Source organism: Nicotiana sylvestris, chromosome 12 (genome assembly GCF_000393655.2).
Source record: "Nicotiana sylvestris chromosome 12, ASM39365v2, whole genome shotgun sequence".
Taxonomy (NCBI): Eukaryota; Viridiplantae; Streptophyta; class Magnoliopsida; order Solanales; family Solanaceae; genus Nicotiana; species Nicotiana sylvestris.
The window spans coordinates 66,197,056-66,219,041 of NC_091068.1; the positions used below are offsets into that span (position 1 = coordinate 66,197,056).

At 34.6% G+C, this 21,986-nt stretch overlaps 1 protein-coding gene across 1 annotated transcript; it reads right to left on the reverse strand.

The window, feature by feature from the left end:
• Positions 1-918: 918 nt before the first annotated feature.
• On the reverse strand, positions 919-5,623 carry LOC104248103 (protein Iojap-related, mitochondrial). The gene is made up of 4 exons (XM_009804295.2): positions 5,228-5,623; positions 2,616-2,703; positions 1,441-1,550; positions 919-1,354 (listed from the first exon to the last, which is right to left on the reverse strand). The coding sequence occupies exons 1-4, from the start codon at positions 5,534-5,536 to the stop codon at positions 1,283-1,285; spliced, it is 579 nt and encodes a 192-aa protein (XP_009802597.1). The 5' UTR covers positions 5,537-5,623; the 3' UTR covers positions 919-1,282.
• Positions 5,624-21,986: the final 16,363 nt, after the last annotated feature.

The following is a 21,986-nucleotide window of genomic DNA, read 5'->3' on the forward strand; positions in this document are numbered from 1 at the left end:
ACAAGTCTCCAAACACAGCTTTTCCTTTAGAACAAGCTTCTAAACCATTCAAATCTAGTCAAATATTACTCAAATAAGTCAAAACAAACTTTAGAAACTACCCTCGTACGAAAAAGGTTAACATATTTTAAAAAGTCAACAACAAGTAAACTCGGACCCACGCGGTCGAAATACATAAGATCAAATTTCAATTACGCATTCACCCCCAAGTCCAAATATGTGATTTGTTTTGATATCCGATCTTAATTTGAGGTCTAAATTTCAATTTTACAACATCCTTAATTTCTACCCAAAAGTCCAAAACCCCAATTTCTATTCTATGAAATCTTAGATTTAATAGTGAAAATTCGTAATGAAAATTGAACAACAATAAGTTAAAGTTACTAATCTATGAAGTTAGGAAGAGTTTTCTCTACAAAATTGCTTCTTGTGGAGTAGGTCTCAAAAATAGAGTAATAGTAGTACCGATATAACTTATACATATGCCAGCTAGTGGAATAGTAATCTCAAGATAAAATAGTAAAATTGACAATATCAAATTTTTTAATATAATATACCAAACAATCAATAAGAAATAATATCAATATATTTAATACCATCATAATTCTAGTACAACTAATCACAACATAAACAATCCCAGCATATTAACTTATATTTAAACAAAACGACCAGGCGACACTTAACAGTACTTTGTCCATCTTGGAATTATTCCTATTTAACATAGCATTTTGTGCTCTGGCGTCTTTGATTTGCCAGTTGAGGAGTTTTTTGCCAGGTGTCTAATAAATCAAATACTAACAGTTCAAATATTTTCTGCAATGTCATATTATAGGCTTATAGCAGGTTACATGTCTTATCTGCAAATGATTTATAGTAGGTTAATAGTATTATATTAAGCCAAATAAAATAAAAAAGAACTTTAGAAAAATAGTTTGAAGATTGAACATTGCTATGGACCTTAGTTCCGCTTGTACCAAGCCGATGTTTTCATCAACAAGAAAACATCACGACCTGACAGGCATTCTAACCGGAACGAGTATTACACATCAAAGGCTTCGCTGCTGCAGTAACATACAATGAAAATGTACACCTCAAAGGTTACACAGCTACCATTATAAAAGTCATACTCCGAACTTGCAATGGAAATCTAACTTGTACGCTTTGGTCAAATGACAATCTCCAATTTAATCCTCCGCTATTCCTGAAAGAAGCTACTTCCATAGTAAGGCTGCATCTGCCAGCCAACATGAAGGATCTGATTTTCCATGCTGTAACTCGTCGCTCAGGCACTTGTTGATGGACGTTTTTTTGAGTTATTCTTGGGTCGAACCTTCAAAAAGGCCTTGTCCAAATCCTAACATAAATGTAAATTTCCAATAAGGATATTTCAAATGACGTGTTATTCAGCCTAACAATCGTAAAGGAACTAAAAATAATTACCTGACCCTGGACAAGACCATGGTCCTGGTTTGATGCATCTGTGCTCCAAAGCCTCTCTAAGTTGTAATATGCTCTCACTTTCTCATCAAGTGCATGGATTACTAATTTGCCTATTGCAACTAAATAAAATCAACAAGTGATAGTAGAATACTAAAGAGTTCTGCAGAATCTGAGAGCTAACAAGTTTCGTAATCAACACTGTCACATGGATCTATGCAATTCATCACTATCAGATTACGATCAGATTACATAAGGTAGCACTCTCAATTGGCCGAAAAATAGTATTTTCTGCAAACTTCTTACATGTACATCAGAATACATATAAGCACAAGTTAGTATCCAATTGACTTATATAATGGAAGTCATAATTCAGATACAGAGCATCTTACTGCTGAATAACAGTATGAGAGATGGTAGAAAATGATTGTAGATTACAGTTCATCGTCCATATAGCACCAAAATTAATGTTAGAGGATACCCTTATTAAACTAGATCAACAAAGCATGGAAATCAATTCTTTTACTAACCTAAATATCACAACTGTCATCATAATGGCAGCGATTAGAAGCTAATGAAGTGTCATAAAGCATGAAAAATTGATAGAATTTAAAAGTTATATGATCAAATCAAGAACTCTTATAAGTGCAGAACCCTTGATGGACCACATCAATTGAAGCAACTTGGGAAACTACTTTTCCCTCTGACAAAGAACACTTAGAATGCATAAGTTGCTTGTATGGCCCAAGTTATACATTTTAAGCCTCAAGCATGTATTTATGTTGCAAAAGCTCTTCAAAAAGTTCTACAGATAGATCTTTCTTGTAAAAAGTGAACCATCTTCAGAATTTTACCTAAATGAATCCTCGGAAATAAATAACCAAGTAATGCACAATGCTTTATCAAATGAACACTAACAATGCATAAGTTGCTTGTATGGCCCAAGTTATACATTTTAAGCCTCAAGCATGTATTTATGTTGCAAAAGCTCTTCAAAAAGTTCTACAGGTAGATCTTTCGTGTAAAAAGTGAACCATCTTCAGAATTTTACCTGAATGAATCCTCGGAAATAAATAACCAAGTAATGCACAATGCTTTATCACATTTTATGAATCCAAATCCACAAAATTCTTTAAATTACCTAGATAGTGTTTCAAAAAAAAAAAAGAATTTAATACCAGAGTCGATTACAATCCACTTCCCCCCTTCTTGCCCTTCCACGCTTGGTAACAACATTCTCTTTGATCCTTTCTGCTTTTGTTTAACCTGTTCATCAAACAAAATAAGTGAAGTTATAGAAAAGGAAGATGATTCTTCAAGTAAAATTGTTAAAATATTTATTCACAGTAGTTCAACACTAAACCTGCATTAATGTTCATTTCACGATTTATTTCCTAATAAACCGTTCTTAAAAGTTCTCCTAACCTTGAATGACAAAGATGCACAGAACTTATTTCCAGATTCATTTTTCTTTGGATAAGATAACACATCAAAGCTATATGAGATGCTTGGCAAAGAGGCATGTACAGCAAGTTTCTAGGAGTCCACCAGTGTTGTCAAGCGGTCAAAGGCGTGCTTAAAGCGCGCTTAAAGCGCGCTTAAGCCTTGAAACGATGTGCAAAACATGTTGAGCGCTTCGCCTCGCCTAGGGGGCACTTCAGCGTCGTCATCAAGGTTCTAAGACATACTTTTCCTTGTCAATAAGCACAATGCTAAAGAGGCAACACTAACCAGTTGATATTTCACTTTATCATTTTTTTTTAAAAACTTTGTCCACTTTTTTTGTTATTCGTGCTTATATTATTGGTCTTGGACTACATATACATATTTGTATTTTTTTCTCCATTTGTGCCTTTCTTTATTAAGGTCCACGCGTTATTTGCGCTTAAAGCCCCAACAGACCGTAGAGCTTTTTTGCGCTTTTCGCCGTTGATAACACTGGAGTCAACACAAGTAGATCTTCCTTTTGTGATAAGAAACAAGTTTCAAGGAGTCAACCACAAGTAGAGTCTCCTTTTCTAGTAAGTAACAAGTTTCAAGGACTCAACGACAGGTAGATACTCCTAATGTATATTCTTTCAAGAGCCCATAGTTGACAATTCATTTTACCAAAAATCCTATGTCTGGACTAGTGAATCTGATATGTTGACTGTTATTTGCTTCTCATTCCTGTACTTTCACAAGATCCCACCTCTTTCTTGGTAGATTGCAAGCTCAATACTCAGATCGCAGTTATAATTAATCACAGGCACTATATTCTTTTCTTTGGGAATACATTGATACCTAGGCTGGCTGCAATACCCATTATCAGTCACCTAACAGGTTCCTCAACGACCTAACAAGGACACCAAAAAGTTTATCTTCCTTCATCTTTATCTGTCGCACATCCTTCCGCTCAATAAAACAGTATATATATTACAGTGAGACAACTCCAGGTTCCACCAGCGGAATTGTAGCCTCTCCAACCGAAGGTTACCAGGATTGCATCTCTCCTTTTCATTTTCCCAGTCTACAATCTGGTATAGACATAAATATTTCCCCTTTTCTAGCCTCTGTTTTCTCTTTTACAGACAAACTCCTCCCCCGAAATATGCAGTATATTGCTATAATATGGTGAATCGTATGAAGGTAATGTCCTTTAAGATGGAAGTGAAGCAAGTAAAGGTCCTATCTTTTTCTTTCTCTCAAAAGCATAGGCTTGTGCTAGCATTCAGCCTTGCATGCAGGCACTGAGAGGAGACACGCAATGCAGCAGAATGACGAATAGAGCTATGTCATGAACTTCAGCTTTGCTAGCCTTTTCCTTTGCAGTGGCTATACCTCCCCTCACCCAAGACTTTCACAAGCTTCAAAATGAAAACCAATAATTGACCAGACACCCCTTACCCAAGCTAAAATTTTAAAATGACAAGAATATCTGTTTTCTGATAGGGCATGACAGTTTAATGCATTTTCAATTTTCCATTTCCTTTGACAGACGACGGTAGGTAAGTTTAGACGAATAAAATAACAGACACTCAACAGATTTCTCCTCAAAATACCCAAACAAAATAAGAACAGGGAACTTTCTATTTCTTGGAACAAAACTGGGATATTTGTGTAAGTAACACCGGTTCGTCCCCCCCCCCGCCCCACCCCCCTAAAACCAACCAACCCCAAGTGCCAGGTATGCTACTTTATAAGCGATAAAAGCAATCATCCTCTCAATCGCAACATACATATATACCCCACCCCCAACACACATGTGCCAGTCTATGCTACTTTGAAGCTATTAAAGTTTCCATTCTTCAATTGCAACATACATATATACACCCCCCCCCCCCCCAAAAAAAAAGAAAAACACACACACACACACACACACACCCCTATATACTAAAATACATGATCCTTCCATTGCCCTGAGACAATCCTGTCAATTGGTAGTAGGTATTAGGCATTTCATGTTGGTTCTTTCTACACCGCACCCGAAGGTGTTGCCTAGCGGTCTATGTGGCTGTAATGGACCATGAAAGACCAGGATACCCATAAAAGTACAAAAACTAGGTGATTTTTTTCCATCTGTCTAAACATTGATAGACTATGCTGGTGAAAGCTGAGATACCTAGTGGATTATCCCGTGCGCGCAAGTTAGCCAGACACCAAATTTATCTACACACACACACACACAGAGAGAGAGAGAGAGAGAGACATACTAATCGCTGAATAAATGAAAAAGAAACTGAAACAGATCTCCACATTTCTAGTAGCTAAATTCACATTATTAATAGCAAGCAAAGGAAAACGAACCTGCCTTGTAAATTAGGGCTTGAGCAATGTTCCGAACGTGCCAAGCCGATCGACCAGTAGCAACAACCATGAAATCCGCAAAATCAACGTGTTTAGGTATAGGAATAACTTTGACGTTATCAGCTTTAACGTCTTTAAGGATTGCCTCCACTTCTTCTAGTTTCAGTAACTCTCCGCCGCGGATTCCTTCACCGTCGCCGTCGTTGACGGCGGCGGACGATAGAGGGCGATTGAGCATTGAAAACCCTAGCTTCCATTGCTGCTGTGTTGCAGGGGAAGAGGAGAAGCTTCGAGATCTTACAACCGACCACATGGGATTACTGCTCTGCCGCACCGCGAAATGAATACAGCTAAACCCAAAACCCTTTGGGGTCGTTTGGTTAGATAAACTAATGCATAATACCTTATTTGATACATATTACACCTATGTACGTTAGATATACAAGCATTAATTATATACCCTATTTGGTATTATCTAATGCTTCCTCCGATCCAAAATAAGTGATTTTTTAGTTGTTTTTACACATATTAAGAAATTCACCTTTTAACATTAATTAGCAATGAAATTGACCATATTAACCTTTACTATCTCTTCACATAAACACTCCTAACACATACTCCAACATTAATTACTCCAATGGCAATGTAGAAAAAAAATAATTAATTCATTCTTGAAATTTGGAAAAATCACTTATTTTAGACCATACAAAAAAGCCAAACAATCACTTATTTTGGACCGGAGGGAGTATATAACAAACCATAGTATTAACAATGCAATGAGTTTTAATGCCTGCATTAGCTTAGTTAAAGATAAAATCGTCCTTCAAAATTTATGTTTGATTAAAAATTCTATTATATTAATGCAAGTTTGAAATAATCCAAGAAAGCGGGAAATAAAATTATATCCCTAGTAAATAAATAAATACTTAGCATATTTTCTGTTTTATAAAGAAATATTCAGTTCTATACTACAATATAGGTAGACAAATCAAACAATGTTTTTAAACCTTTTTCATATAAAAAACATTCATCAACATATGTTTCTTTTAAAAAGATAAAGTGATGTACTGGTTATGAGGGTATTTTTGTAAACAAATAATTCTTTTAGAAATTATGCAATGCTTTAATACATCAAATCAAACAATGGATAAGAAATATGTTAGCATAACTAATGCAAACATAATTAATACCAATATTACTAATACACCATATTCAGCATTATTCTTATACACTCTACCAAACGACCCCTTTGTGAAAAGGAAATTTTGTTTTCTTTTGAATTTGAGTTGGAGAATTTGGCTGTATTATTTTTATCTAAATAAATTTTGGATGATTAGATTCTAGATTATTGATTAACCTCATTCTAATTTATGTAAAATATCAATCTGTTTATCTGATATACTATGATTGTCAATGTTACAATAGGTGAAAACTTACACCAAGCCAACAAATAAATGACACTTGTCACTTAGCCAGCTACAACAGTTAGTGCTTAATCATAGTTAGCTTTCATTTATTTTATAGTATACATGATAATTTACTATACTAATTAAATATACTTAATATCTATTCCACTATGCACCTAACGATAATGCTAGTAAATCGGGGAAAGAAAAAAAAACCATTGCCATGAATCAGAAAATATGAAGTCTAAAATAGTGAGGCACAAGTTCTCCTTCTTTCTTAGAGTTCAATTGGACAAAGTTTGTATGCTTTTAATATTCTAGCGCTAGTAAAATGATAAAATTTATTGATTGATTTTTTTTTTTCTTTCAAGTTTATGACTTTCGCAGACTTGTTTTTTCATATAACTATTGTATAAAAAGAAGACAAGATTTTGCATTTTTTGCCTAAGTATTTGACAAAGAAGCGGGATTAGAACTTAGACGAACTTAGAGAAAGGAACAAGGAGAGGATGAGAATTGAGAATTATGAATCTTTACTTCAGTACATAATATTCAAGCCACAAGATACAACAAATATGCTGTTACAATATGCTTACAAGAAATAAAATACAGATGATGAAGGCGGATTTAGGATTTGAAGGTGGCGGGTGTCATAATTTCTTTTAATGTATACCTTATAATGACTAATATGAAATTTGTTAGGAATGTTTCTGCGGATCAACTTAATAGGTATTTTTTATTTGCAAATAAAAAATTACATCTCAGATATTAAAATAGACGTAATTAGTGTCACACCTCCTTTTTCCGCCCCCGCGTGGGGACAAGGGAGTTTTTCCAATTAAAGGACAATCGAAACGGGATTTGTTTATTTATTTCAGAGTCGCCACTTGGGAGATTTAGGGTGTCCCAAGTCACCAATTTAATCCCGAATCGAGGAAAAGAATGACTCTGTATTACAGTCCGCGAACCAGAAATCCGGATAAGGAATTCTGTTAACCCGGGAGAAGGTGTTAGGCATTCCCGAGTTCCGTGGTTCTAGCACGGTCGCTCAACTGTCATATTCGGCTTGTTTATCTGATTTTATACAATTATGAGCTAATGTGCAAGTTTTAACTTTTAACCGCTTTCGTCATTATTTATATATTTTTTCAAGAATTGCAACATCATGGAAATACATCTCCAACCACGTCACATCAATGCACCCGTGGTTGTTGGCACATTTCAACTCTGTTGAGATTTGGATTTGGGTCACATAAATGTGCACCCGAGTTTTAAGAAAATTAAATTATTAAAAGGCGTGCCTAAAGCGACTAGCGTATCATTTACTTTGGGTAGGGCCGTGAAATTTTGCTAAACGGTCCATCCCGAAGTCTAAGCAATTTTAAAGCAAATATTTACCGAGGGCCCCACAATTTTGTATTTTTATTCGGTGAGGCTCATCTCATTCTTATTTTTTAAAGGAATTTGCAACGTCATGGACATGCATCTCGGATCACGTCACAATCAATGTACCCGTGATTAGAGACACATTTCGACTCCGTTGAGATTTAGATTTGGGTCACATAAATGTGCACCAGAGTTTAAGAAAGTAATTTAATTAAATCGCGTCTAAAGAGTCTAACGCGTTATTATCTTTGGGGAAGGCAGTGAAATTCACTAAACAGTCCATCCCGAATTCTAAGTATTTATTATGACCAATTATTGAGAGCCCCGCAATTTGCATTTTTATTTGGCGAGGCTCGTCTCATTATTTATTTATTTTTTTTAAAAAAAATAATCTTAGAATGACTACATTTTTTATTTTTCGTTTTTCTCTAAAATAAATGAAGAAAAATGTCCTACTTTATTTACATACTTTCGAGTTATTATAGTTAAGTTTCGAAAGTGAGTCGTTTAAAGAGTTTACATGGGCAGCGCATAGAATGTTTTACATACAAACAGTAAAAGAAAGAAAAGACTACATTAAACTACAACTTCAAATCTTTCTCATTTTTTGCATTCATGTTTCGAGTAGCTTACAAGATGAACCAGTGTATCGTTTGTGTACCTGGTATTGTCAATACAAGAAGAAGAAGGTCAGCAAAGTAGTATGTAACACAGCAACATACAGCAGCATAAAGCCCAACACAGTAGCTTCAACACCTCAATCCAGAAATCCCAGCAACACGGAGAAAACTAGTAAAAATGGAGAAGAAAAATAGTGCGGAAATCTCTCTTTGTTTTTCTTTCTAGATTTGAACTCTCTATGGTGTTCTTCCGCTCTCAATATTTCAGAAAATTTGGTTATATCTTTTTTACTCTCTCCAAAATGAATTCTGTCCCTGTATATTCTGTGTATCCAGAGTGTATATCGAGTGTATACTGCTATCTCCGCCCCCTCTTTTTTTCTTCTCTCTATCTAGTTTTTCCTCTCTTTTTTTCCACCCTTCTTCCTAAATTTTCTCTTCTATTTATAGCAAAATTTTCGAAATTTTCAGATTTGTTTTTTATTATTTTATTATTTTTTTAATTAAAAGAAATCCCACTTACAAATTGCTTTTATTTTTTTAGAAAAAGAAATCCCACCTTTATTTACTTTTATTTTTAAAATTCCAAGTTTAATTACTTTATCTTATTTAAAATCCCACTTTTTATTTTTTTAAAAGAGAATCTCACTTTATTTAACTTTTCTTTAAAAAACAAACCACTATCTTTTCTTTTTCTTTCAAAAATGCTACTTTCAATTACTTTAAATTTTTTAAAATTTTCAGATACCTTTATATTTATTTTTTAATTTTAACCTTCTTTTACTTTTAAATTTTTTAAAAATTTCCACAAAACTTTTTATTTTTTTAAATTTTCTACATTCTTTTACTTTTTTAAAAAAAAATAAAAAGAGAATTTCACCTATTTTTACTTTTATATTTTTTTTTTTCAATAATTCCCTTTTTCTTATTTATTATTTTTTTTAAATCATTCCCGAAATTATTATATTTGTTTTTAAAAAAATAAAAAAAAATAAAAAAATATTTTCGGATTTTTTATATATAAAAAAAAACAAAAAATAATAATAGTGATAATTCACCTTTTATTTTTTATTTTTTTGGTTTTGTTTTGTGTTGGACAAAAATGAAGAAGGGGTGTTGGGTTAATGGAGCGGACCGGGTCGACCCGGTTTGAAGTGGACCGGGTCATGGGGAAAGTTGGGCAATTATTTGGGCTTGTAGCTTGAATTTTGAAGAAGAGGTCCAATTTCGACTTTCTTTATTTTTTGCTCTCTTTTCTTCTTTTATTTTTCTAAAACTAAATTATAAATATACTTAAACTATTATTAAGAACTAAATTAAGTTATAAAAGCGCAAACTAACTCCCAATAACAATTAACGCACAATTAAGTAATAATTAAGCATAAAATTGTATATTCGGACATTAAATGCTAAAAATGCAAACGATGCCTATTTTTGTAATTTTTATTTTTTTGTAAAACAAACTTAATTACTAACAATTGTAGAATTAAATCCTACATGCAAAATGCGACATATTTTTTTATTTTTATTAATTTAACAAATAAACATGCACAGATAAACATACAAATAATTACACAAAAATACCACAAAATATCACAAAAATTGCACACCAAGAAAAATTATTTTAATTTTGAAATTTTTGGGAGTAATTCTCATATAGGGCAAAAATCACGTGCTTGCAGCTGCCCCTCTTTGCCCGAAGACACGAAGGGTTTTCGTGCAAAGATAAAGCGAGCAATTTTTGCCCATCCGAGTACTCCGTGTGAAGCATTTTTTTGAAAAAGATTTGACCGAACCTTTGCTTCAAAGGTTTCCTACATATCCTAGGCTAAACAGGAATCAGGTCAATGTAGTTCAGGAAGTTTTGGTAGCTGGGACTACCGTGGGACTGCAATGTTACTGTTGTTGCATGCTATTACTACTGCTTACCGATCTCCTTGTTACACCGTGCTTAAAAGAAAACAAGAAGCTAGGCTAGACTGCAATTTGTTTTTGTTGCCGTGCTTTCTTGTCTGCTTGCATTTTTTTCGGTGCTTTTCTTCCGATGCTTTTCTTCCTTTAGACACATGCATTTGAGTTTTTGCTGGGACCTCTTATTGCAACCTTCTGCTTCCGAGTGTCGGGGAATTTTATTGTTTCCTGCTGGGGATTCCTATTGTAACCCTCTTTTTTATTGTCCTCTGACTTGATCCTGAAATGTATGCCTCTGTTGTATGGGCGGGCTCCCAACTTTAATACTTGAAAATTAATGTTGAATGTGTTCCTCTGTTATATGGGCGGGCTCCCAACTTCAACACTTGAAATGAAAAGACTGAAATGTATGCCTCTGTTATCTGGGCGGGCTCCCAACTTCAACGCTTGAAATATAAAGACTGAAATGTATTCCTCTGTTCTATGGGCGGGCTCCCAACTTCAACACTTGAAATGAAAAGACTGAATGTATGCCTCTGTTATCTGGGCGGGCTCCCAACTTCAACGCTTGGAATGTAAAGACTGAAATGTATGCCTCTGTTATCTGGGCGGGCTCCCAACTTCAACACTTGAAATGTAAAGACTGAAATGTATGCCTCTGTTATCTGGGCGGGCTCCCAACTTCAACAACAACTTTAAAAATGCCACTCCTTTCTTTAGGTTGGCGAGATTTCAACCAATAAATCGCCATTCTATTCTTCAGGGGGGCTCCTGACTACTTAGAATTTGAATTGTATTCCCTTATTATCCAGGTGGGCTCCTGATTGCTAACTTTGAAATGGAATGTCTCTATTCTCCAGGCAGACTCCTGACTTTTAAAATTTAAACTGTGTGTCTCTGTTCTTCAGGCGGACTCCTGACATCAAACTTGAAAAGTATGTCTCTGTTCTCCAGGCGGACTCCTGATTGCTAAATTTGAAATTGAATGTCTCTATTCTCCAGGCGGACTCCTGATTTTTGAAATTTAAACTGTATGTCTCCATTCTTCAGGCGGACTCCTGACGTCAAACTTGAAAAGTATGTCTCTGTTCTCCAGGCGGACTCCTGATTGCTAAATTTGAAATTGAATGTCTCTATTCTCCAGGCGGACTCCTGATTTTTGAAATTTAAACTGTATGTCTCCGTTCTTCAGGCGGACTCCTGATTTCAACAACAACTTAGGAGGAAATGCCTCTCCTATGGGTATAATAAACTTAGGAGGAAACGCCTCTCCTATGGGTAAGACTAAACTTAGGAGGAAATGCATCTCCTATGGGGTGAAACTAAAACAAACTTAGGAGGAAATGCATCTCCTATGGGTAAAACTAAACTTAGGAGGAAATGCGTCTCCTATGGGTAAAAGTAAACTTAGGAGGAAATGCCTCTCCTATGGGTAAAACTAAACTTAGGAGGAAATGCCTCTCCTATGGGTAAAACTAAACTTAGGAGGAAATGTCTCTCCTATTGGTAAAAATAAACTTAGGAGGAAATGCATCTCCTATGGGTAAAAAATTTTTTTAGGAGGAAATGCATCTCCTATGAGTAAAACAAACTTAGGAGGAAATGCATCTCCTATGGGTAAAAAAAACTTAGGAGGAAATGCATCTCCTATGGGTAAAAGACAAACTTAGGAGGAAATGCATCTCCTATGGGTAAAAAACAAACTTAGGAGGAAATGCATCTCCTAGGGGTAAAACTAAAACTTAGGAGGAAATGCATCTCCTATGGGTAAAACTAAAACTTTAGGAGGAAATGCATCTCCTATGCGTGAACCATTTCCTTCTTCCTGAATTATTTACTTACCTGTGTTGTCTTCCCTCAAAACTGCTGGGGATTATTTTGATGGGGATGACTCTTCCTTTTCTTCCTTACCCACTCTGGGTTGCCCGAAACTCTGTCGAGGATGCTTTTGCATCTCGATGAACCACTGGGGATAACACTGCTGAGGATAACTCTACTGAGTAAATATGTTATCTTTCTCCTTCCAAAATTACTTCCTTTTAAGTAGGATGTTTCATTCATCTGCAAACTACTTCCCCCTTTTTTTTTCTCTTTCTTTTTCTTTTTTTTTCTTTTTTCTTTTTTTTCTTTTTACATAGCTTCTTACTTCGAAGACTACCTCCCTTACGACTCGTTTTGCCTTTCCCCGAAAGGAACCGCTGAGGATACCGATTTTCACTAAACTTGTGTTGGACTCCTCGAGACTGTTGGGGAATAACACTGTTGGGGAATTATTTACTTATCTGTTGGGGAGTAAAATGTTATCAGCTGGGGATAACGCTGTTGAGGATAACACTGCTGAGGGATTCTGATTCCTTCAGAACTAGTGCTTCACTCTTCGGAAGGCTGTTGTGAAAGATGCTGGCCTCTTGCTTTTTCTGAGCTCAAGTTTCATCCCTTTGCTGGGGAACAACTTCCTCCATTGAAACTTATTATGTTTGGGGCAACACTGGTTCTAAGACCACTTCCCTTGAGACTGGCGTTATCTTTATTCTTCCCTGAATGGGTACCTGACTTCCAGAAAATTTTCTAAATGAAAGGAAAATTTTCTGCCCCAGTTTGACAATATCCCTTGTGGCATGCATTTTTGTCATCAATGCCATTTCCTTTACCTGTTTCAAATCAAACAAAATTTGTTAGTTTAAAACGTGGTGGTTGGTTGTGATACTCCTGCTGGGATGGTTTTCCCTTTCTCCTTCCTTGCTCTGTATTCCACAACTTGTGAGGATGACATTATTTGCTGGGGATAATCCCTTTCTGTTGGGGATATCCCTCTTCTTTTGTGACATAGCCTGGAAACTTGCACTTCACCGATCTTTTAGTATCGTATGAATTTCCCAAATCATGCTCACTGCTCTCCTTGCTTTGTCCACGGGCCTTGGTCTTGAGGTTTAACAACCTTTGATTTCGGCTGGGATATCCCTCTTGACACTCGTCAATCCTTTTGACAATTCCCTTTTGCTGGGGATATCTTTCTTGACACTGGTCTTGCGCTTGTTCCTTGCTGACTATACCACTTGGATATACTAGCCAGATCTCATCTTGCATAATTGGAAGACTGATGGCCTATTTTGAAATCATTTCCCATTGGTTCTGACCAAACAGACTCTACTGGGGAATTTTCTATGAAAGGAAAAGATAAAAGGGAACAGAATAAAAGACAAATGAAAAAGATGACTCTGTAACAAAAGAAACTATAAATAAAAACCTATCAAACGCAGACACCGACTCTAATGGTCATGACATGCATATGTGGCCTATCCTCCGTCGTCAATCGTCTTTCAAGACCTTCAATTGGCAATTCCTCATCTGATTCTCAATCTTATTCGACTTGTAGTGCCCGAAGGGTTTTCACTATCAAGTCTCTCTCATTTTGGTTTTTCTCTCAGCTTTCATCGCCTTATGGTGTCAGTGAAGATTTTCACCCATAAGACTCTCTCATTTGTATCACTTTCCAGCTGAGGATTTGGAGTGTTGACGGTATGACTCTCTCTGCTGGAGATTAGAGTCCTTTCTGTTGTGGAACAGAATGTTATGTTCGCCGGTAAGACTCTCATTTGTCTGACTTGGCATTTTTTGCAGACTGGTCAGAAGGTCTTTCTTTGGACCGTAATGTGGGTTTTGGATAGGCTAGAAAGAAAGGGTATTAAAGGCTCAAAATGCATCGATTTTGGGTTATTAATTACAACCTTCGGAACTAGATTTATTTACGACAAACGCAACCTTTGCCCCAGTTTCATGTTGGGGGATATCTTAATTGATTTTTTTTATTGTTCAAAACCATGACCGAGCCGTGAAGCGCCTACGTATCCTCTTTGAGGAATCAGGTCAAACGTAGTTCCCAATTCCTCTTTTTTCATTTGACTTTTTTTTTTTTTGTTACCATTTTTCTTTTTCTTCTTTTTTTCTTTTTTTTTGTTTTTTGTTGATTTTTTTTCTTTACCTTCCAGGCTCGTATTTCCTAGTCGTTGCTATTGATTCCGAACGGGGGGTATGGAGGAAATAAATAAGGCTCAAAAGGGGTAACGAAGGATAAAGTGTTTAGGTAGCAGAACAAAATGCCTTCGTCATTCCAGTCTTCAAAACATGCCAAGTGCAAACAACACAATTGAACATAGATTTGTAGCCTCTCCCGATGGTGCTGGACTTGACAATTATATTCACACATTTTATTTTTCCTTTGTCATTTCTAAAGCACCGTTGGGCGACACTCTTACTCTCGTTATCATGAAAGGTGAATCTTGCTTTTAACGGTTTTCTTTGTGTTTTACTTGCCCCAGTTCCACATGACTCGGGATTCAAATAATCTCAAACCGTTCTTATTTCCTTTAAATGCTTTGATCACCTTCCCAGGGTTTATGATTAACTTTTAAGATTAGGCCCAAACTGTGTGCGCATGTCATGTCCCTAGAATCGGCATTGAACCAATATGATAAAAGGACTAAACAAAAAGATGACTGGAAATAATAAAAGATCGGCTTTTGTATTAGACTGCCGACGAAATGGTTTGAATAATAAAACAAACAAAACAACCAGAATAAAATCCTAACACAGCCTCGACAAAACTTAAACAAACTTATATGACAAAATGGAAAGATAGGAAGGTTTGACACAAGAAAATATTCGGATTACAACCCTAAGAATAATCCGGACAACAGAAATGACAACAAAATAAGCCACCACCAGCTTCTCTTTTGCTAACCAAGGAACGGAGCGTCCTCCCATTTTATCAAAATTGGCATCTTAGCCACTGAGCTTCGCATCAGTATTGCCTAGACCATTACCAGCTTCAATATCATCAACCTCCGTCAACAAGTTCCCAATAGGATTCGAGTGCTTTTGTTATCAGGCCTGATCCCCGCAGAGTGTGTATCATGAGATGCAAGTAAAGGATTCTGGGTGTCATTGTCCGGCTTACCACAAACCAACCACCTTAACTTTCTTTGCGAAACAAAACAGGTTAGAATGGACTCAGTCGGTCCTCATTATTAACAACATCTTTTTTTCTTTTTTCTTTTTTTTTCGATTTTTTCTTCTTTTTTTTTTTTCAATTTTTTTTTTTTTTTTGTTGTGGTCGAATCTTATGGAGATTGCCTACGTATCATGACCTCGCATGAATCAGACCTTGCGTAGTTCGGACCAATAAAAGATAAACAAGACTAAACATTTTTTCTTTCAATTTTCATATCAAAACCAAACTGGGTTTCAAAGGTTTGAAGATGACCTACAAACTGGAAAATCAAACAACCCACATATCTTAATCAAAAGATTTACAAACTCCAAAAACAAATGGCTAGCTTCCTTTCTCCGTTTGACGAATGCAACTGAATGGTTATTTTTGCAAAACGTGGCCCCTTCAAAATTCCACATGAATTTTGAGGCCGGGGAGGATTATTTTATGACACTTTACAAACTTGTCCATTCTTTTACGAAAATAGCCTTTCGACAATTGAAAGATACTCTAAGGCTATTTCGGCAAGAACGGTTTAAGAAGCGGCCGAAGCTGGCTCGACTTATTTTTTACAAAAATCCAAACGGTATTCACCTGACCGCTGACTCTTTGTTTTTTTTTCAAACAATAATAAAAACCTGGTGTTGCAAACACGGCCCTTCAGCGCCTCGAGGACGAAGATTTTTAAGGCTGTGAGGGTCAGCTGGACCAAATCTTAAAAAATGACCCGAAGGTGGCTATTTATGCAAAGTCAGCCTTCCGGCGTCCCTTTCGGGAACATTCGGCTATTTATGACAAAACAGCATCACCTGACTTATTTATGACTCTTTTTATCGTTTTTCAATTAGAAAACTCAATATTGCAAGCACGACCTTTCAACGTCTCGGGGATGAAGATTTTTAAGGCTGTGTGGGTCAACTGGACCAAATCTTAAAAAAAATGACCCAAAGGTGGTTGTTTATGCAAAATCAGCCTTCCGGCGTCCCTTTCGGGAACATTCGGCTATTTATGACAAAAGAGCATCACCCGACCTCTTTATGACAGAGTTGAAATTTTGACATGTTTTTTTTAATTTGTTTTTGGCTATTTTAGCAAAAGGTGGGGTTGGACCCGATGAGGGTTGCCTACGTATCTCACATCCGGTGAGAATCAAACCCGCGTAGTTCGGGCAAATTAACCGAACTATTTTAAAACATGACTCTTTTCCATTTTTATTTTTTCCTGGCAAGACAATCTATTTTCCTTTTCTATTTTTGAAAAAGACAAAATAACGATTTTTTTTTCATTTTCAACAAACAATAAAACAATCTATTTTTCCAAAAAATAAAAGACTCTTTTTTTATATATTTTTTAGTAAAACAAAATAAAATATTTTCCTTTTTTTTTCAAAATTTCGGCAGAGTTTCGCCAGTAATTGGTCATTGATTTTTTCTAAAATAATCAATTAACTCCCTAACTGATATATTCTTTTTGCCTTTTTTTCTTTTTTTTTCTTCAATTTTCCAACATTCCCGAGATTAAGAAACCGGTCAACATGCAAATTTGAAACAAATATATGTACATAGCAAGTAGGATGCATCAGAATGGTCTTTTCATTTCAGGTTGCTAGTCCTAGACGGACCCAACCCCTGTGTTGAGTCCCCTAAGTCAAATGTAACATGATGCAAATAATCGTTCCTACTAGGGATCCGGAATGAGGTTTCGTTATACTAGGTTTATAACCTGGGTATATGTTCTAGACTGTGTACCCGAGCGGACAACTCGAGTCGAGGAGGGGGCAACTTACCGGGAACCAAAAGGCCATCCGGCTTCGTAACTTATCCGTCCTCTTTCTTATTTCAGGTATTGACACTAACAGAATAGGGAGCTTCGACCAGCGAGCTTCTCCCCGGAGGTAAGAAGAGAAGGGTTTCGGCACCGTTTATATACAGTTCAGATAATATCAAAGCGGTAAAAGACAACATTTAGTATGTTATGTCAGAACATGCAATATATATCAGATAATAAAGCCAAATATAACAATTATTCTAAGCTCAAATTCTTGAACCCTGAACCAGTGGTTCTGGGTTATCATCCCCAGCAGAGTCGCCAGAGCTGTCACACCTCCTTTTTCCGCCCCCGCGTGGGGACAAGGGAGTTTTTCCAATTAAAGGACAATCGAAACGGGATTTGTTTATTTATTTCAGAGTCGCCACTTGGGAGATTTAGGGTGTCCCAAGTCACCAATTTAATCCCGAATCGAGGAAAAGAATGACTCTGTATTACAGTCCGCGAACCAGAAATCCGGATAAGGAATTCTGTTAACCCGGGAGAAGGTGTTAGGCATTCCCGAGTTCCGTGGTTCTAGCACGGTCGCTCAACTGTCATATTCGGCTTGTTTATCTGATTTTATACAATTATGAGCTAATGTGCAAGTTTTAACTTTTAACCGCTTTCGTCATTATTTATATATTTTTTCAAGAATTGCAACATCATGGAAATACATCTCCAACCACGTCACATCAATGCACCCGTGGTTGTTGGCACATTTCAACTCTGTTGAGATTTGGATTTGGGTCACATAAATGTGCACCCGAGTTTTAAGAAAATTAAATTATTAAAAGGCGTGCCTAAAGCGACTAGCGTATCATTTACTTTGGGTAGGGCCGTGAAATTTTGCTAAACGGTCCATCCCGAAGTCTAAGCAATTTTAAAGCAAATATTTACCGAGGGCCCCACAATTTTGTATTTTTATTCGGTGAGGCTCATCTCATTCTTATTTTTTAAAGGAATTTGCAACGTCATGGACATGCATCTCGGATCACGTCACAATCAATGTACCCGTGATTAGAGACACATTTCGACTCCGTTGAGATTTAGATTTGGGTCACATAAATGTGCACCAGAGTTTAAGAAAGTAATTTAATTAAATCGCGTCTAAAGAGTCTAACGCGTTATTATCTTTGGGGAAGGCAGTGAAATTCACTAAACAGTCCATCCCGAATTCTAAGTATTTATTATGACCAATTATTGAGAGCCCCGCAATTTGCATTTTTATTTGGCGAGGCTCGTCTCATTATTTATTTATTTTTTTTAAAAAAAATAATCTTAGAATGACTACATTTTTTATTTTTCGTTTTTCTCTAAAATAAATGAAGAAAAATGTCCTACTTTATTTACATACTTTCGAGTTATTATAGTTAAGTTTCGAAAGTGAGTCGTTTAAAGAGTTTACATGGGCAGCGCATAGAATGTTTTACATACAAACAGTAAAAGAAAGAAAAGACTACATTAAACTACAACTTCAAATCTTTCTCATTTTTTGCATTCATGTTTCGAGTAGCTTACAAGATGAACCAGTGTATCGTTTGTGTACCTGGTATTGTCAATACAAGAAGAAGAAGGTCAGCAAAGTAGTATGTAACACAGCAACATACAGCAGCATAAAGCCCAACACAGTAGCTTCAACACCTCAATCCAGAAATCCCAGCAACACGGAGAAAACTAGTAAAAATGGAGAAGAAAAATAGTGCGGAAATCTCTCTTTGTTTTTCTTTCTAGATTTGAACTCTCTATGGTGTTCTTCCGCTCTCAATATTTCAGAAAATTTGGTTATATCTTTTTTACTCTTTCCAAAATGAATTCTGTCCCTGTATATTCTGTGTATCCAGAGTGTATATCGAGTGTATACTGCTATCTCCGCCCCCTCTTTTCTTCTTCTCTCTATCTAGTTTTTCCTCTTTTTTCCACCCCTTCTTCCTAAATTTTCTCTTCTATTTATAGCAAAATTTTTGAAATTTTCAGATTTGTTTTTTATTATTTTATTATTTTATTATTTTTTTAATTAAAAGAAATCCCACTTACAAATTGCTTTTATTTTTTTAGAAAAAGAAATCCCACCTTTATTTACTTTTATTTTTAAAATTCCAAGTTTAATTACTTTATCTTATTTAAAATCCCACTTTTTATTTTTTTAAAAGAGAATCTCACTTTATTTAACTTTTCTTTAAAAAACAAACCACTATCTTTTCTTTTTCTTTCAAAAATGCTACTTTCAATTACTTTAAATTTTTTTAAATTTTCAGATACCTTTATATTTATTTTTTAATTTCAACCTTCTTTTACTTTTAAATTTTTTAAAAATTTCCACAAAACTTTTTATTTTTTTAAATTTTCTACATTCTTTTACTTTTTTAAAAAAAAATAAAAAGAGAATTTCACCTATTTTTACTTTTATATTTTTTTTTTCAATACTTCCCTTTTTCTTATTTATTATTTTTTTTAAATCATTCCCGAAATTATTATATTTGTTTTTAAAAAAATAAAAAAATAAAAAAATATTTTCGGATTTTTTATATATAAAAAAAAACAAAAAATAATAATAGTGATAATTCACCTTTTATTTTTTATTTTTTTGGTTTTGTTTTGTGTTGGACAAAAATGAAGAAGGGGTGTTGGGTTAATGGAGCGGACCGGGTCGACCCGGTTTGAAGTGGACCGGGTCATGGGGAAAGTTGGGCAATTATTTGGGCTTGTAGCTTGAATTTTGAAGAAGAGGTCCAATTTCGACTTTCTTTATTTTTTGCTCTCTTTTCTTCTTTTATTTTTCTAAAACTAAATTATAAATATACTTAAACTATTATTAAGAACTAAATTAAGTTATAAAAGCGCAAACTAACTCCCAATAACAATTAACGCACAATTAAGTAATAATTAAGCATAAAATTGTATATTCGGACATTAAATGCTAAAAATGCAAACGATGCCTATTTTTGTAATTTTTATTTTTTTGTAAAACAAACTTAATTACTAACAATTGTAGAATTAAATCCTACATGCAAAATGCGACATATTTTTTTATTTTTATTAATTTAACAAATAAACATGCACAGATAAACATACAAATAATTACACAAAAATACCACAAAATATCACAAAAATTGCACACCAAGAAAAATTATTTTAATTTTGAAATTTTTGGGAGTAATTCTCATATAGGGCAAAAATCACGTGCTTACAATTAGCATTTTGAATAAGGAATCATACATTTATTACACCAACACAAGTAAAATCAACATTTTCACTAGGAAATTATATATTTTTTTGTATATTAAAAATAAATTTACACAAGTAAGATAACATCGTCAATAAGGGAATTACATCAAGCAGATTAAGAATTTATTTTAAAATATCTTCAATAGATAAATCATACTCCACAAGTATAGAATTAAATAAACTACAAGTTCTCAAAAATTAAAATCACAAATCTCTTCTTTAATCAATGGTTACAAAATTTTTGTCATAATTTAATAGTAAAGAGATTTAAATTATATTTAATAACCATAGAATAACACAAATTTTTATGATATAATAAAAAAAGATGAAAAAAGATTGATCTCAATCGAAAATTACCATTAAGACCCAAATTTTTCGGATATGAAAGAAGAAAACTCATAAATTTGAGATTAACAGGAATGAAAACTCATAAATTTGAGATTAACAGGTATACTTATTTTATAAAATTTTATAATTTTGGAGTCTCTTTTTTGAGTATTCTTGTTAGAGACCGCATATAAATAATAGTAGAATAAAGAAAAGACAATTATAAAAAATAATGAAACGATAAATAGAAAATTGGGAGGTAGCCGAAATGAAAAAGGATTGGAACAAAAAAATAAATAAAAAGCACATGAAAAAGAAAAGTCAGACAAGGTTCAAGATAATTCCCAGCTGAATTTTACACACGAGAAAATCTTTCAAAAAGATATACCAGCATGACACCTTTGTCTAATTTACAATTGCGGGTGGTAAGATAAGATATTTAACCTAATTTAAGAAAATTTCAACGTAGGTATATAAAAAATTTATCATCTTAGCGGGTGTCATGCCACCCCATTGTAAAGGGGTGGATCCGCCCCTGATGATGGCAAGTTGGCATTTGGCAACCCTAGGAGTTTGTAAGATAGTAGTAATTACTCCCTCCAGTTCACAATAAGTGACCAACTTGCTTTTAGCACGCCCATTAAGAAAATACTAAATTCTATACAAAAATACCTACTATGACTAAACTACCTCTAATTAAACATTTAATGCGAGGAGTAAGAAAACTTTTTAGGAATATGTACATAGCGGTTATTTTGTAAAATCAAATTGAATTCTTTCTTGATTACATAATTGGACACTTATTTTGAACCAAAATGAAAAAGCAAATTGGTCACTTATTGTGAACCGAAGGGAATAGGTTATTATGACTCTACTGGCTTCTTTTTTAATATTTTATTATTAAAAATAAAATTAGACTTTAGTTTATCTTTTATGGTTTAACTTAATTAGGTTTGGTGTAATATCAGGTGCAAATAAATTTTTACCGTTACAATAAAGTATTTAGATTATATACATGCATACATTATTACTAGTAAACTTCGACATCTGATAGTTAATTATCATTTTTATCAAATTATTACTCAATAG